General features: G+C 33.5%; 3 protein-coding genes across 3 annotated transcripts; 2 read left to right on the top strand and 1 right to left on the bottom strand.

Annotated features, from left to right (window-relative positions):
* Window positions 1–3861, top strand: LOC21401346 (putative rRNA methylase YtqB). Its single transcript, XM_010090512.2, has 6 exons — window positions 1–268; window positions 533–596; window positions 1597–1789; window positions 2443–2516; window positions 3236–3391; window positions 3597–3861. Exons 1-6 carry the CDS (start codon window positions 31–33, stop codon window positions 3721–3723), a joined length of 852 nt encoding a protein of 283 aa, XP_010088814.1. The 5' UTR covers window positions 1–30; the 3' UTR covers window positions 3724–3861.
* Window positions 3862–4350: 489 nt separating this feature from the next.
* LOC21401345 (uncharacterized protein At2g27730, mitochondrial) lies at window positions 4351–6043 on the bottom strand. Its single transcript, XM_010090511.2, has 3 exons — window positions 5808–6043; window positions 5618–5701; window positions 4351–4598 (listed from the first exon to the last, which is right to left on the bottom strand). Exons 1-3 carry the CDS (start codon window positions 5949–5951, stop codon window positions 4578–4580), a joined length of 249 nt encoding a protein of 82 aa, XP_010088813.2. The 5' UTR covers window positions 5952–6043; the 3' UTR covers window positions 4351–4577.
* A 5896-nt stretch (window positions 6044–11939) lies between these two features.
* Window positions 11940–16421, top strand: LOC21401344 (multiple myeloma tumor-associated protein 2 homolog). Its single transcript, XM_024173651.1, has 4 exons — window positions 11940–12129; window positions 12904–12993; window positions 13982–14249; window positions 15054–16421. Exons 1-4 carry the CDS (start codon window positions 12087–12089, stop codon window positions 15355–15357), a joined length of 705 nt encoding a protein of 234 aa, XP_024029419.1. The 5' UTR covers window positions 11940–12086; the 3' UTR covers window positions 15358–16421.
* Window positions 16422–17017: the final 596 nt, after the last annotated feature.

The raw sequence follows: 17017 nt of genomic DNA, 5'->3' as shown, positions 1-17017 counted from the left end.
AAGACCGATAAACTGTCGTAGGGAAGGAAAATGTTGTCCCTCGGAGTTATCTCGGGAATGCAAAAATCTCTGTTATCGAGCTCTACAGAGAAACTCCTATTTTTCTACCCAAGAAACGTTTCTTACGGTATCCCCACAAACAGAAGGCTTTGTTCTTGCTATACCTACTCTTTTCAAAGAAACGTTTCGGGAACTTCCGCCCTTTCCACTTCTCAAACCAGTCTTCCTTTAGCATCGGATTCCACTCCAGAAGAATCTCCTCTTTCTGGTAACCGTTTTCCTTTTTTTTTTTTTTTTTTTTGTGTGATTTACTGAGCAGAAGAGTCGTGAATGGTTATAACTTACAACGCAGTTTGACTTTGGGGCTCCTCAAAAACTTGTCTTTCTTTTATGCTTCTGATGTTGAATTAAGATTGAAGAAATGGGTTGTTGGCATTTGTTTTCATTGTAGATATCTGAGCCCATTCATGGAAACTACAAATGATCCATTACGTCTTTTGTTTGAGAATTCTGATATGAATGATATGTTTAGGAGTTGAGGATGTTTTGGCGAGCTACGTCTTTGGCAAGAAGAAGGCCACTGAAGTTGCTCACAGGTAAGTAAAATGTACCGTGTTTTTGTTTCCGAGTTATTTTGTGCTTTTCACTTCCAGAACTTTGATTGAATTGGCAAGTTGCTTTATGAACTTTTAATTATAGCAAATTATTTTTGAATTTAAAGATTCGTGTTAAAATTTATAAGGAAATTGCTATGATCGTCACTCGAAATTTCAGTCTATCACTTCACACAAGTCGACGGCGTTTACATCTAAATTTCGTCGGCCTTCATTGATTTGAGGACACTTTGCAACACTCGATTAAATTCGGAGGATGATTTGCCAAAACAAAAGGATTAGGGTAACTTGCCAGTTGTGAAAAGTTCATGAGGCAGATATGTCAAATACCCTGTGTTTTATATTTCTTTATTTTCATGTGCACTAATTAAAAAAAAAAGAAAAAAAAGACGCTCTATCTTCTTTTGCTGCACTAGAAAGTTGAGGACTGTGTTATGGCTACTTTGTTCACAAGAACATTGCAATTGCGAATTGAAAGAGTTTGTTTTTGTCTCTCATTTACTTAAGACTTGGAGGGGCGTTTGAAACTCGTTTCAAAATGATTTTGTTTTTTGTATGAAAATGGAAATGAAAATATTTTTAATCTCAGTCAAAAATCATTTTTAAAAATGCGTTTGGTAGTTTTATCAAGAGATTGTTTTCAGTATAAAAAAATCCATTAATCTCTCTGTGCTCGAGAGAGGAGAAAACGGAAACAAAAAATGAAAAACGACTAAAAGTCGTTTTTCATTTCTCTCCCATTTTACACTAAATTAAAAAATTGTTTTCATTTCCGGTTTTTTTCCTTAATTGTGTCAAACGCCGTTTCTCTCCCATTTTATTTTTTCTTTCTCAAAAAACGTGAAAAACAAAAACAAAACCCACTTCAAACACAGCCGCTTCCATGAAGATGAGAAGGACTTTATCTTGTTTCATTGACAAATTCTGAGTCATAATTTTCTATCCACTTACTTTTGATCATGATGTTTACGTTCCTTCACAGGGTATGGGAGCGAGTGGTCCGGAAAGGAGATACAGTCATTGATGCAACTTGTGGCAATGGTTATGATACCTTAACATTGCTAAAAATGGTTGCTGATGAATCTCATCAGGGTCGTGTTTATGGTTTGGATGTTCAGAAAGCTGCTTTGGAGAGCACATCTTCTTTGCTGGAACAGTCAGTCAGTTCAAATGAGGTAACCTTATTGCGGACACTTTTTCCTTTCCCCTCTCTAAGATAGAAGTTTTTTTATTTCTTTATTTTTTTATTTTTTTATCTAATACACTATATTCTGTGGAGAAGTGATGTCGAATCTTACTCAGTTATTTAGTATTAGTTATCACATATTGGATTTCAATCACACCTTAAAGTGGGCAAGTTTTACTGTCAAATGCTTAAAAAATATAATTACTTGAAATTAAATGGACAACATACAGTAAGCTTAATAAGGCATGATTATGAACTTGATTACACACACACACACACACATATGCTGATATAGTTTTAGTTCTATGTTATGTTGAGATGATCGGATAAATTGGTAGACTTTACCTTTGTTTGTTCTTGTGTACTCAGTATGTTTTGTCATCGTGTTCAAGAACATTTCTGTAAATAAACATGTTCATGAACATAGACTTTAATTTATCTATATGATATTTGAATGAGGGATGTATGATTTTATGACCGATTCAGATTTTCAAAATAAAAACTATTTTTCTTATTGCTAATTGCTATTGCATTCAGGTTCACAGGAGTGGAACTTAGTGCAATACTGATCCTTTATAATTTATGATATTGAGCCCATAATAAATTTGTAGGCTAATGCTTCTGAGTTTCATTTATCTGCAGAAAGAACTTGTTAAGCTCTTCCACAAGTGTCATAGTAAAATGGCAGAAGTTCTTCCGGGAGATATTTTGGTGAGGTACTGGCTACTAGAATTCCTAGATGCTAAGTCACATTTTGAATTTATATATATATATACACATATATAAATATATATGTATATATTTCTCAAAACATAAATTGTTTTTGCATTTCACCCTTTCTCTCCAACTTTCTCTCTTCCTTCCCCGAAACTTCTTTTTTTACAATATTTCTTGTCTAAGTTGAACAAACAAGTTTACCCAGCATAAAGCATTAAATCAAGACTTGTATGCTAAGAATATCGAGAAGCTACAGTTTCGCAGATACCTAATATTGAAGGAACTTGTAAATGGAATAAGATTTTTTATCCCTATCATTCTGATTGCTTTAACGAGAGTGGGAGGCACTCATCAACATTGACAAGTCTTAGAACAAATAAAGAGTATATAAAGGCTTTGTTCGCTTCGCCGATTCGAGTTTTCAATTCGAGCTGAGATGTGATATTTTCTGAGAGTTTTTAACTGTAGCAAAAAAAGTTAGAGGTGACATTTTCTGAGAAATTTTAACTATAAAAACTTAAAATTGAAAACTCGAATCGGTAAAATGAATGAGGCTAAAGAGTATTTGAATTTCTTAAAGAATCTAGTCTGTAACATAAGAGATGAACAATGGGGCCAAAAATTTTGAATGCTTGACCACATTTTTTGCAGATTCTATTACTCCTATGCTACTCATTGTAGGAAAGAAAATAAATTTTGATGTTCTGGGAATTTTCAGGCTTGTTGCTTTCAACCTAGGCTACCTTCCTGGTGGTGATAAAACGGTGATCACCGAGCCACAAACGACACTCGAAGCACTGAAAGTTGCAAAGAATATCCTAATGCCTGGAGGATTAATCAGCTTAGTCGTTTATGTGGGGCATCCTGGTGGATGGTAATCCTTATCTGCTGGATTATTTCTGTTTTTATTGCTCTGCTTTTGTTTCCGTTCTTGCTTTTTCATTAACTTGCCTGTTCTGGTTCATCCATTGCAGAAGTTTTAAGATGATGGCTTTGGTTTTATTAGCAGATTTGATGATTTAATCTAATGTCTTTGTGCTTTGTATATTTATATTCTTCATTCTATTCTTGCTGTCCAGCCAAGAATTGGAGACTGTGCAAGAATTTTCTTCTGAATTATCAGTTGACAATTGGATCTGCTGCAAGTTTCAGATGCTGAACAGACCACTATCTCCAGTTCTTATTTTCTTGTTCAAGAAATGTTAAACACCATTTTAACGATAACAATTTTTACAAATTTGATTATAGTTTTTTTATACAATCCTTTCAAGCATGTGACTAGTCAGTTGATCAGAAAACTAACAATGTTTGCTGTGTTTTCCACAAGAAATTAACGTAGAGTTTAAATCCATGGTCCCCGTATCAAAAAAAAAAAAAAAAAAGGGAGAGAGAGAGAGAGAGGGGAAAAGAAAAGAGGGTTATATTACAAGCTAATTTTGTGTGTGATATGCAATACACAATTACACATTCTATAGTTTTATTTGTCAAAAAAAAAAAAATTACACATTCTATAGTTTTATTTGTCAAAAAAAAAAAAATTACACATTCTATAGTTTTTGTTATGAACCATAGTTCACTACTTTTCAAGATAATGTTATGGCTGTATTCTGTTTTTCCCTTCATATTTAACCTAGAAAGAAAAATATACCTTTTAAATAAATTTGACTCTGGAATTTAGTACCCTTTACCTCCCTAATTCCTATTAAGAATTTTCTTTTCCCTTCTTTGGTCCGTTTTATCAAATAAATAAACACGCACCATTTAAGTTCTTCCGAATGAAAATATGGGAACCCTACAACCCTTTGCAGAAGAAGTCGAACTGAAGCGCAAGAATTTCATGACAGGCGCAAGTGGTATATCAAGACTTGACCAAAATTTCAATCCAACAGAAACACCTTTAGTACATCAAAAGAGTGAATACAACAGTTTTGTCAGACTAAAAACCAAACAACCACACTCAATGCATGAGAAGCAGTCTTAGTCTCGGTAAGAGCTAAAACCATGTACAAGTTTTATTCTTTACAATCTCACCGGCTAGTAGGATGATGAGCATTTTAGCCTCAATGAGTCCCCTCAGGTTTCTGCAAAAGGAGAGATGACCAGGTAAACAAATCGATTTGAAGCATCAAAGCAAAACCAGGAACTCAGCAATAATATACACTGAAAATATGACTGATGACTGATGTAAACAATAATACAATTTGCTTCACACATTGCCCTATAGTCCTTGAGCAGTTGAAATGGATAAACAAATTGGATAGAGATTCTTTTACAATGGTGTCAGTACTCGAGCTGATGTCCAAAATTCACAAAGTCCATTTGGTATAAATAAAAGAGTGGAAATGCAGCACCTTCCATATGCAATGAGAATGTATGGTTACAGGAGAGTATCGTTAAAGGCCCCGTTTGGTTCCTATACTTGTTGAACTCATGATTCTACTACAATATTTGTCATCTCACAAAGAATTTAAATTCAGAAATTTCTTCTCCTACAATACTCCCGCCTCACTAACTTAAACGCGTGAACGAAACGGACCCTAAAGCTTTTAAATCACATTACATGTGCTGTAAAGTGTTAATAGGATTTTTTTTTTTTTTAGGGAGTGTTCATAGGATTCTGTACAACTTTATGAGCCGTTTGTTTAGCGGCTTTGAACCACAAATTTTGCTATAGCAATTCAACTTTCATCAAGTTGCATCAATAAATGAAAAAGAGAAACAGAGCAAAATTGCACAGCACAACTAAGAGTTACGAGAACGCAGTGCTCTACTGAATCCAAATCCAAATTGCTTAAAAGAACTAAAATGTTGAACTTAATAACAAAACAAAGTTCTTAGGTAAATTATATTGTACAAAATTGCATAAAAGAAGTAAACTTGCATCCATAACGCATCTAATCTCATGCAAAAAATATATTACTAAGAAGGGCAGAACAAGCCCACAAATTAAACAGCTAAATTTTGTTGGAAAAAGGAACTTTCTCAACCTCATTTTTTAGTGAAAAGCAAGGAAATGTATTTTACTGGATAATATTCCTAAAATAGAGATTTCAAGAAACTTAATGAAAAACTTGACCTTATATTTCAAGAATCGATTTACCTTGTCAGCATTTTCCTTCTCCTTTTGGGCCTTTTCCTTTTCAGCTTTCTGCTTCAGTTTCTCCGACCTCTCCCTCTCCATTTTCTTCACAGATACATACACGATCATTCAAAGAAAACATTAAAATAAGCTCTTTCAGTTTTTTCTTTTGTTATTTTCTCGGGAAACAAACAGAGAGAGAGAGAGAGACCTGGATGTAAACGTTCTCAGCAGCGCGTTCCTCCTCGCTGAGAATCCTGCCCTTGCCATCGCTCAAGTAACGAGTAGCTCCCCGAGTCGTCTCCATGGACCGAGTCAAAATACCAACTCGTCTCACCACTGATCTCATCGCCATTTTGTGCTGTCTCTCTTCTCCCTTTCGCTTTCTACTGGAAGAATCGACTAAGGTCTGTGTAACAGTCGGGTCAAAATGCCCTAGATGTTTCGTCCTTTAAAAAGGCCTATTCGGGTCCAAGGCGGGTTGTATATTTTTTATTTTTTATTTGGGTACTTCTCTGGTATGCCTCCCTATTCTGTCCTACCGGTTTACTAATATTTATTAAGCGTTCGATGGAAATCGTGCGGTGTAGAGCTTAATCCCATTCAGTATTGCTTTTTTAAATGTAACCTATAGATTGATGCCTGAATAACCCTACGTGGATTGTGGTGTCCAGTAGGAAATTAGAAATATATATATAAATTATATAATATATATATTTTCCTTTTTAATTAGACTTTGAATTTGAAATCTGGGTTGAAAACTCAAACCCAGATCTGGAATTGAAACCCAAACGCCGATCAAACATCCCCTTTGGCTATGATATCCAGTGTGAACCAGCTAACGGAGATAAGATCCCAACAGAAAATCAGGTATCGTTTATTTTATCAATTTAAGTTTAGAATTTGAGTTTATATTTTGAGTTTTGCTACAGTAAAAGCTATCAGAAACAGTCACATCTAACTTTTTTACTACAGTAAAAAACTCTCATATAAAATCACATATCAATTAAAATTAAAAACTCGAATCAACGAACTAAACGGACCCTCAGAGTCTTTCACGAGGGTTGACAGATAAAAAAAAAGAGATTTCAATCATAAATTTACATAAAATCAGCTAACGGAGATAAGATCCTCAAAAAAGGGGAGACTCGTTGAAATAAAAAAATGAAATACATAAATTTACTAAAGGGATTTCAATTTAGTTGATTTTTCAAATCATATTTAGGCCTATTTATTTCACCGATTCAAATTTAGAATTTGAGTTTTACTACAGTAAAAGCTTTCAAAAACAATCACATTTAATTTTTTTACTATAATAAAAAGCTCTCAAATAAAATCACATCTCAACTCGAATCAACGAAGTAAACGGGCATTTATTGTATTTTGAGTTCGTTTGGAAAGAGAAAAAAAAGTTGAAAATACTTTTTGATTGATTTTTAGATACCACAAAGACTATTAACCTAAATTTAGCCAAGTATTTCTCACCTATAGAAGCCACAAAAGTTGGTCGGTATTTTTTTTATGATGAAATTTCTGATGGTGTTGTTGAAGATTGGCGATTAAAGTTCTTTTACCGGTCAAGTTATAGTTTGGAGACCTATTGTTGAAGATTTGTTACGTCGATTCTTATGATTTCTTTCTATACTTAAAAATTTTGTGGTTGTCAATTAAAGATCAATTAGAAGTAAATTAGGTGATAGTTGTCAATTTGGTTACTTCCCCCTTTGTATTAGTTTTCCTTTTTTTCTTGATATTTCTTCCCCTATAAATAGGATGAGTATTTTTTGTAATATACAAATTAATGAATCAAAATGTATAGTGTCTAGTCTATTTTCGTTCTCCCTTCCCCTTCTGTCTTTCTTCAATTTTCATTTTCTTATATTTCTTTCGTTTTTCATTTTAAAGTATTTTGTTTTTTATTTTTCAATTCCTTCGTTTCGACATTTTTTTTTAGAAAGACGATCCGGTAAGAAGTTATTTTCCAAGAAAAATATATTATAATTAAGAAAAATACAGGATATAAGATATTTTATAGGTACTTTTGAAACAAATAACTTAATATATCAAACTTAGTAAATTATAGCATATCATTAATTTTAAATAATTTATTTTCCAAATTTAACCTTAAGATTTTGTCCCTTTCTCTTTTCTCTTCCAATTCTCTCTTTCTCTACTCTCATGACCTCTTTCTCTCTCTCTCTTCCCCTTGGTGACTCTCTCTCCTCAGCCCCCTCCGCGACTCTCTCTCTCCTCTGTGACTCTCTCTCTCCTCCGCAACTCTTTCTCCACTGCGACTATCCCTCCATTGCGACTCTCTCTCTCTCTCTCTCTCCTCTGAGACCCTCTATCCTTTGCTAGTTTCTCTCCTATGCGACCCTTTCTCCTCCACAAGTCCTTCTCTCCTCTGCGAGTCCCTTTCTCCTCTGTGACCCTCTCTACTTCGCCATTCTCTCTGATATGGTTTTCAGATCAGAGATTGCGATATTCGATCATTATTGAGCAAATCTAGTTCAATGAGTTGCATAGATTGGGTAGTCACCGATCTGGTTCAACTGATCTCGTCGGACTTTGATTGCGACGATTTGATTCAGATAGTGTGCTTCGTGTTATAGAGATCGAGTTTGAGGACGGAGGTCCTTGATTTATGTCGCGATCTGCTATGGTCGAAGGTCTAAGGTGGCGCTGGATTTCGTAGTGTTGGGAATGGAGTCCTAGAAGCATAAGATGTAATAGGATATTTATTATTTATTTAATAAAATAGTTTATTCATCATTTTTATGTGTATATATTTGTGAATATTTTATGAATATCAATGAAAATTTCATGATTATTTATGTGACCTTAAATATTGTATATAAGTGTTATATCTGAGAGGATAATGTTTAAGGATAATAATAACAAATATTGTTCATAATGAATTTAATTAAAGTTTGAAATCTTTAATTAAAACATTATTAATACATGTCATTCCCATTTAGAATGGAACGGTGTTATCTGCACTGTTAATATGGTGAGATATTGAATGAGTGTATTTCGCATAATGAGATTATGTGGAACAAGGACACAGACACAATATGAATTTCTAATAATTTTTGTTAAGTATAGAAATTCTAATTGAGTCTACCGATGGTCATATATAGAATGGTCTTAATCCTGGGTTCTTAACAAACTTATATTTATGGATTTGTGTCTTTTGATTTACTCGGTACGGATTCTGAGATCCTAAATCTCATTCCTTGTATTTTGGAGACATTATGAAGTAAGTAGCCGGAAATATTATTATACGAGATGGAATCCATTCATTCTTGAGAAATAAGTAGATAAATAATTCTCTTGAGGGTTGATTCGGTACTTGGACCAGTAGGAGCTCCGATTCATGAATGTGTTTTATGAATCACTGTCCATTAGAGAATCAATGTTACTCAAGGATAATATGTAATTAGAGAGGTTAACGGATTTTACCTTGCTCTAATTATGAATTATTTATGGAGGATTGATCTATATGCAGTGACTATATCGAATTGACACTTCACAGTTTAGAAGTAATTTATGTTTATAATTTCAAGAGTGCAATTCCAAGTTTATAGTGGAGTAATTATTAGAATTAATTAATTAAAGTGTTTAATTAATTATTAATTTTATTAGAGCTTGGGATTATAGGTCCATTAGTCCCCGCGTCGTCCTAATAATTCTATTAGACATAAAAGGGCAAACTGAAAATTTTAGAATTTTAAAATTAAACACTAAAAAATAATTAATTGAGAATTAATTATTATTTAAATAATGTGATTATTTAAATTTAAATTTGAACACATCTAGATTTATCCATTTAAACTTATTTGACAAGTTGTTCAATTTAGAATATAAATTAATTTAAGTTTGACTTAAATTAGAATTTGAATTTGAGTCAAAATTGGACTATAGGATAAATGATGATTTTTTCTTCCTTCCCTATCTACAAATTGGCGCCACAAAGGGATGAGAATTTCCTAAGGTGGCCGGCCACACTAAGGATAAGGGAATGGGAGATTTTGTTTTAAATTCAGAAAGGAGATAATTAACAAGCTTTATCTTGGAGATAGAGATTGGATTCCTTCTAGAAGTTTGACTTCTACTCTATAAATAAGAGAATGATAGAAAATTGTGTGATAATTTTTGAAACAATTTTGTGCCCTAATCTTAGAGGGTGGCCGAAATTCTCATAGAGTGAGGAAAAATTTTTCTCCAAAAATTCCACATTGTGCATGCGTTGGTGTTTGTGAAAATTCGAGTGTTTATTGTAATCCGTTTTGTCTCAGGTGTGCCAACACACACGTCTTCGTGGATTTTAAAAATTGACGTGGAAGACATTGATTTTCTAAACACAACGTTTTAGAGCAATGATTGTTCGAGGTCAAAGAACTCAAGTTATCATTCCAATCGGCCGCCAGGTATAATTCCAAATTGAGTTCTTAACAAATCAATTAATGAGATTAATTTATTCGTGCATAAATTAATATAATCTATAGAGTATCTCAAAAGTTTTATGAAACTTTTTGTTATACACAATCCGCCTCATCCACGCTTCCGCATCTAAATTCGATTTGGTAACCAACACGGAGTGGGTGCCGGATCTGATCAAATCAAAGCTCAAGTGATGTTGTGGATGACAACCTTGAGGTCGAATGATTTTTGATGAGTTTATGATTGTGATTGTGTTTGCATGTCAGTGGCTTTTTATTTATTTTTTTAAGCTGAGTTTGTGATATGGGATTGTGTTTGTGATTGAGATTCGAGAATTTTTGAAATTTTTAGAATTTTTGTGAAATTTGGTTTTGCATTTGTCTATGTTTATATTTAGAATCGGTATTCAAAATTGTAATTAATAAAGTATTTACCTATAAATACTTTACTACAATATTTACAACTTTGAATTTGGTAAAGTCTCATTAAGACTAAATCTCATGGACCATTTATAAGATTAAGGAGATGTTTGGTTTATGAATTAGAATAATAAAATTAGAATTATTTTTCATTTATGTGTATTTTTTATGAGAGAAAAAACTGTAGTGAACCACGAACCATGATTCGAATCGGGGTACGAATCCCCCAACCAAACAAAAGCTAACTCTTTTTATTAATAGTACCGATGATTCACCTATTTTAAAAAAAATGATATTCCCCATCACTCACAAAATACTTTTCACACTTTTTTTCTTAAGTTTTGTTTTTAGATCTTTTATAGGGAGAAATAGGAAAATAGACGAAGACTTGAGATGAATTAAAATTAATAGGCCAATAGTTTACATAAGTTAATAAATAGGCCAAATTATTGTTTTCGTCCATAACTTGTCTGGTTATGAACCATAACTTGACAAGTTATTCACGATTTTTGTCCATAACTTGTCTGGCTATGAACCATAACTTGACAAGTTTGTCCATAACTTATCTGGTTATGAACCATAACTTGATAAGTTATGGCCTATTAATTTTTATAACTAAAAATTGGCCTATATACTTTCTTAAGGTTTTCATATTGGCATATTTTCTACTATTTCCTTCTTTTATACCACTTTTATGTCTATTTTTTAATATTTTTTTAGGACTTGTATAATCTTTAATTTAAACATGATTAATTACAAAAATTTCTTCTAAATTATACTAATTATAACACTTTTTCTTTTGATATTTAAAACGTAATATCTGTTCTCCTAAACAATAAAATGTTAATAAAAAACCCATTCCATTAAGTTTTAAACTGAAATTGACATTTTATTTACTATTTTAAAGATATTTCGATAATTTTATGATTTAAATTTAATTTTAGTTTAAACAAGTTTAAATATTAAAAAAAATCATAACTTTTTTTTTATTCTACCAAAAAAAATATATAAATTTTTTAACTTACATTAAATCAATAATATATATCATAATTAAAAATTCAAGTTTTAAGGCCCGTTCAGTTCGCTAATTTGAGCTTTTAATTCGAGTTGAGATGTGATGTTGTGTGAGAGCTTTTTACTGTAGTAAAAAAGTTAAATGTGATTGTTTCTGATAGCTTTTTACTGTAGCAAAACTTGAATTCTAAACTCAAATCAGTGAAATGAATGAGATTTTAATTAATTTTAAAATTCAAACCACGCAACTATAAAAATACTAAAAATAACAAATTACATGTTAATTTTTTTTAAAAAATCTATCACAAAATTTTTTTATTAATATTTTATTATTCGAGACGAACGAATATTACGTTAAAAAAGAAAATGTTATATATTTCATGATTTCATCGAGAGTTTTTTTGTAATTAACCCATTTAAATAAATCACTTTCACTTGTAAAAAATAAAAATCAAAAATCAAAACACACAAAAAGGATTTTTAGGATCCAGGCAAAGCCGCCGGTGTATATTCGCATCGCAGAGCCAAAAATCACAAGGCGGAGAAAGATAAAGAAGGGCGTTTTGGTGGTGAAAGATTGAAGATATTAGACTTTCACATTCGCATTCAACAAAATGTATCATCCTACTCGAGGCGGTGTTCGTGGTGGCCGAGATCGTAAGCTCTCTTTCTCTCTTTCTTTTTTTTAGGGTTTTTATTTTCTCTTGTTTTTGTTGGATGTAATTCTCTTGAATATCTTGATCTTCAGAGAAAATCATACAAACATTAGTACGATTCATCACATCATTTCTTAAGTTAAGGTGGAAATTTCTAGAATTGTTTAAAATTTAATGATGAATTTGTTCTTTGAATTCGCATGGGCGTTGAATACGTTTTGGAATTTTTGCTAGTTGAATTTAATGAAGGATTGAACTACTGAATTTGGGACTTAGTTTAGAAGTAGTTTTGCGAGGTATTGAAATTATTTTGCTTACAATTCTTTTCTTTTTTTCTTTTTTCCATCTGTAATGTCTGGTTATGACAATTTTTGCTTCTGAAATACGCATTCAGAGCTGAGATTTTCAGATTCCGTGGCGAAAAATGTTTCTTTCCAGTTCACTGCATACGGGGCTTTCATTTTTTTACCTGCTTGTTTTGGAAATCTGGATATGTTGCAAATTCAAGAAAAACTAAATGCTGAAATGTGCTCGTTGAGTTTGACGCGGGGGTTTAGAAATTTAGAATCACATATGCTGGAGATTATCGTTAGAGTTGCTTGAATTGTTTAATTGGTAGTCATAGGAGTTATATGTTTAGGTTCGTCTCTAAATTTGTGAAACCCTGTTTCAACAATACTTGTTTATTTGCATATGGAACTAATTTGGATACATTTTGTTTTGTTTTGTTTTGGTGTTACGTTTAATTTCTTGCTGCTCTTTTGGTGATGTACAGAATTTAGTTGGGATGATGTGAAAGTTGATAAGCATAGAGAAAACTATATTGGTCACAGTATCAAGGCTTCGGTTGGAAGATGGCAGAAAGGTGACTCTCTTTCTTTTCATTTTCTTCATTTTAAGTTTATTGTTTTACTCTGGAGGAGATACTGATCTTGAACTGTATTTAAAATAAAATGGGGAAATTAGTGTGGGTGGCTGATTTCTGGCACCCACTGTAAACTATGGCCGGAGGCTTCAAAAATTAGGAGAGTGGCCGATTTTTATTTTTTGTTTCCCAAGAATTCCGCTTTTGCCCATTCTTCCCCTTCAACGTCACACTAAGAACGGTGATTTTTTCCGACAGAGTTGCTCAAGCTCCGGCATGAGCTCTGGAGAAGAAAGAACCGGATCTGGGGGAGAGAGAAAGAAATGGCTCGGGGAGAGAGAGAGAAATAGAGGAAGAGAGACATCAGACATGGAAGGTGGGAGGAAACTTTCCAGTGAGATTAAGGTTGTCACCATTGTCGCTGGTAATGGAGGAATGAATGGGCAGCAGCAGTGGAGAGAGGAGAAAATAAGGGAAGCTAGGGTTTTGGACTGAATTTGGGCTTTGGGCTAGGGTTTGATTGCTGAATACAATCAATTAATATAAAGGATTTTTTTTGTCATTTCATTCCTAAAATTTTAAAACCGGCTACATCATTAATTTTAGAAAACAAAGGTCACCTACTTAAAAGTGGGCCGCTAAACTGGCCATCTATGCACAAACCCCTTCAAATGGAGTTATTTCTCTTTTCTTTTTCGTGTTGTTTTATTCTTTGGTTTTTGCGCTTCATATTTTTTGGAACATTGAGTTCGAATGTACTGAACTTTGACTTCTCTCTCCCACCCCCTCCTGTCTAGAGTTTCAGAGAGTCCCTTGGACTTGAATAGTGATTTAGTGACACTGCTTCATGGTTGTGAAGCTACTACAAAAAGTAGTTTCAATCTGTTTCGTTTTGACGTGATGTTTATTTCTTTATTTTCAACAGCAGACTACTTTGAAGTTTATTATTCATGAAGAAATTTCTATTTTAAAATTTCTAATTCGACAGGGAAAGATCTGCACTGGTATACCAGGGAAAAGGGTTCCATGAGTGCAGACATGGAAGCTGCCAAAGAAGAGATTAAAAGGATTAAGGAAGAGGAAGAGCAGACTATGCGAGAGGCTCTTGGCTTGGCTCCTAAGCATGCAAACCGCCATCAAGGTAATCGACTTGATAAACACGAGTTCTCAGAGCTAGTGAAGCGAGGCTCTACCGCTGAGGATGTGGGTGAAGGGCATGCTGAGGCAGCACATGTTCATGGTCTTGGTTTCTCAAGGTATGTTACTAGAAAGAAACTAATAAATTTAGAATAGGTTCTTGCAGGTAATTTATGTGTAGATACTGGCAGTGACGGAGCCAAGATTTGAATTAAGTGGAGGCACAAATAGAGATGAAACTTATAACTAAAATAATAAAAAATAAATAAAGTAAAGCTCCAAATAATAGTTAGTGCATCTAGAATATTAAAAACAAAACATACAAGAAAAGGAATGAGAAGAGTGAAGAGAGAAGATGAATTTTCTTTTTTTTTTTAAAAAAAAAAAAAGAAGAAAAACAAGGCTGACAACGAATTAAAAAGGAAGGGAAGGAAACTTGTAACCTGCAGGGGTAAACCCAAAAAAAAAAGAAAAGAAATTGAAATTTTGAAACTGAAAAAGGATATGCTTAACAAATACTCTTGAGAATAATTATATATAATGTGATAGGGCAATTTTTAAGAATACCTCTTAAAATGGAGCTCCTTTTTATTTCTACCCCTTAATATTAGACATATATTTCTACTTTTTAGACTAGAATTAGTCAAGGGGTAGAGTTTTTTAAAAGAAGTACTTTTAGCAAGTCAAGTACTTGAAGAGATAGAATATGTAATTTTCTCAATGGGATATACTACTGAACGGTGAAAGGGGGAAAAGAACCGGAATTTGTAGGATACATGTTCAAAGTCTACTCACATATATGCTTTTCTAGTTGCTCGGTGGGGGCATGTGCCCCCACAACTATACACATAGCTCGTTGTCGTATTTTGGTCAATCACGTGTATCCTTCTGTTTGTTTTCTTATATTAGATCTTTCTGTGCAGAGCACATCGTCCCCATGTAGAATCCAGTGCTTTTCAATCCACTGTCAAGGACTTGCAACCTGAAATGCCAACAGCACCTGTGCCCAATCCATCAACCAGGAACGCCGAAGAAATGGAGTCGGAGGATGAAAGCAGTCAAAAGAAAAGGAGGCGTGAAGAAAAGAAACAGGAGAAGCGAGAGAGGCGTGAAAAGCGAGAAAAGTACGAAAAACGTGAAAAACACAAAAAACGCCATCCATCAGAGGACAAGAGGAAGCGCAGGAAAGAAAAAGAAGGGAGGAGACATGATTCCGACTCTGACTGAAGAAATCCCTAAACCAATAGAACCAGGCAATATGCTTCTATTTCTGATATGTTATTGTTGAGATTCGATTGTTCTTCAATTTTTTCTGTTGTGCTCTTCTGGTGTAATTGACTAGCCTGTCCACGCCCCTTCTTAGAGAGCCTGACGTGAAAATATAGGGTCTTTTGGTAAACAGATAACGCATATGGCGATGGAATCAGTATTATGTTGGCACAAAGCCAGGTAATTGTGCATGTCAACCGCGCGCTGCAATGCATGTATCCAAATGGCTTAGAAGAATCTGCATGTTCGTTATGTGTTGGTGAATTTGCCATACTAATTACCATATTAGAAATCTGATACATCAATGCGTGTCCTTGTATGGAATTGCCAATAAGTAGTTGTCCTTCTAAGAGAGTGAGAACAAACCGATTTCGTTTATCTTTAGTGTATCATCAGGTAGGGTTGTTTCGCCAAACCCGCCAACGGCCTTGCTCAGATCGCCGGCTAGAAGAGGGTGACTTTCTTGGTGGGTTACATCCCGCCCGACTTCTTTGGCGGGGGCATTTGAGTTTTGTAGAAATCTCATTATTACTCCTCTCCCCCATTCCCCCCTCTCTCTGACTCTCTCTCTCTCTCTAAATTTCTAATGCTAATATTCTCTCTGCGTCGGCCTTTCGAGCCAACCCACGTGAACTCTAATGTCAAAATGTTGCTAGTGCTTCCTTTTTGCGTCCTTCACAACCCACAAACATGCCATGCGACTTAGGGGCTTCTGTCGCGGTACCAAAATTCTGGCAACTGGCGGTAGCGGATAATAGCATTGGTGGTTTCTGATTCGCTACCAATAGTATCCTACCGTGATACTTGTTGGTAGTCAAATGTGATGCAATGAATTGTAGCAAATAGTGGTCGTTGACCATGCTATTTTGTTTTATGATCGGAATATTTGAGAAAGATTGTAGAGGCTACCGTTTTTAATGCAAATTAGAAAGCTCCTCATACCTAACCTCCATATATCTCTAATAACTCTCCATAGTCTATTATTGGAATTCTTGTCTCCTTATGAACTCTAATATTGTAAATTCACCCTTCTGTTTTATTCTATTATTGTATAATTTCCAAGTAAAATTATTCTTTAAAGGCTATTTTGTACGAACACAACCTGAATTTGATAATATAGTGCTTAAACTTTTTTTTTTTTCTCTTTATGTGGCAATTAACTTCCAAAACTTCTAATTTTTGACACTTTTAGTCATTGATACTCAAATTCGTTAAAATTTTAATGGTTTTTTGTGTACCAAACTTACAAGTGATAGCCTGAAGAGCTCATTGATAATATTTTTGTTTGGTAGTAATAAAATTTCATATTAAAATTTAGAATAAAGTTTAAGTTATAATTAAATTAAGCTCAAATTTTAAAATGTATTTATATTGAAACTAAACAAAAATGAACATCAATTCTCTTATTAGGCTATTATTTGTAAGTTAGGCGTAAAAAACTGTCAAAATTTTGATAAATTTAAGCAGCAAGGTTGAAAGTGTCAAAAATTATAAATTCATGGTGTTAATTGTCAGAAAAAAATTTAAAAACTAAGGGGTTGTTCTTTTGTAACAAAATTCAGAAAAAGTTTGAATTCAAGTTACACCTTTATTCAAGTTCGTGTTCTTTTATAAAACT

Source organism: Morus notabilis, unplaced genomic scaffold (genome assembly GCF_000414095.1).
Source record: "Morus notabilis unplaced genomic scaffold, ASM41409v2 Scaffold521, whole genome shotgun sequence".
In the NCBI taxonomy this organism is placed as follows: domain Eukaryota; kingdom Viridiplantae; phylum Streptophyta; class Magnoliopsida; order Rosales; family Moraceae; genus Morus; species Morus notabilis.
Note: the sequence above shows the minus strand (reverse complement) of the source record. Positions and strands in the feature narration are given on the sequence as shown.

Excerpts from the sequence above, each read along its gene's own strand:
- LOC21401346 (XM_010090512.2), top strand. The coding sequence starts at position 31 with ATGTTGTCCCTCGGAGTTATCTCGGGAATGCAAAAATCTCTGTTATCG. Across the intron at positions 269-532 it reads AGAAGAATCTCCTCTTTCTG|GAGTTGAGGATGTTTTGGCG; the intron begins GTAACCGTTTTC and ends TGATATGTTTAG. Across the intron at positions 2,517-3,235 it reads CCGGGAGATATTTTGGTGAG|GCTTGTTGCTTTCAACCTAG; the intron begins GTACTGGCTACT and ends GGGAATTTTCAG.
- LOC21401344 (XM_024173651.1), top strand. The coding sequence starts at position 12,087 with ATGTATCATCCTACTCGAGGCGGTGTTCGTGGTGGCCGAGATC. Across the intron at positions 12,994-13,981 it reads GGTTGGAAGATGGCAGAAAG|GGAAAGATCTGCACTGGTAT; the intron begins GTGACTCTCTTT and ends CTAATTCGACAG. Across the intron at positions 14,250-15,053 it reads CATGGTCTTGGTTTCTCAAG|AGCACATCGTCCCCATGTAG; the intron begins GTATGTTACTAG and ends CTTTCTGTGCAG.
- LOC21401345 (XM_010090511.2), bottom strand. The coding sequence starts at position 5,951 with ATGGCGATGAGATCAGTGGTGAGACGAGTTGGTATTTTGACTCGGTCC. Across the intron at positions 5,702-5,807 it reads CTGAGAACGTTTACATCCAG|AAAATGGAGAGGGAGAGGTC; the intron begins GTCTCTCTCTCT and ends GTATCTGTGAAG. Across the intron at positions 4,599-5,617 it reads AGAAGGAAAATGCTGACAAG|AAACCTGAGGGGACTCATTG; the intron begins GTAAATCGATTC and ends CTCCTTTTGCAG.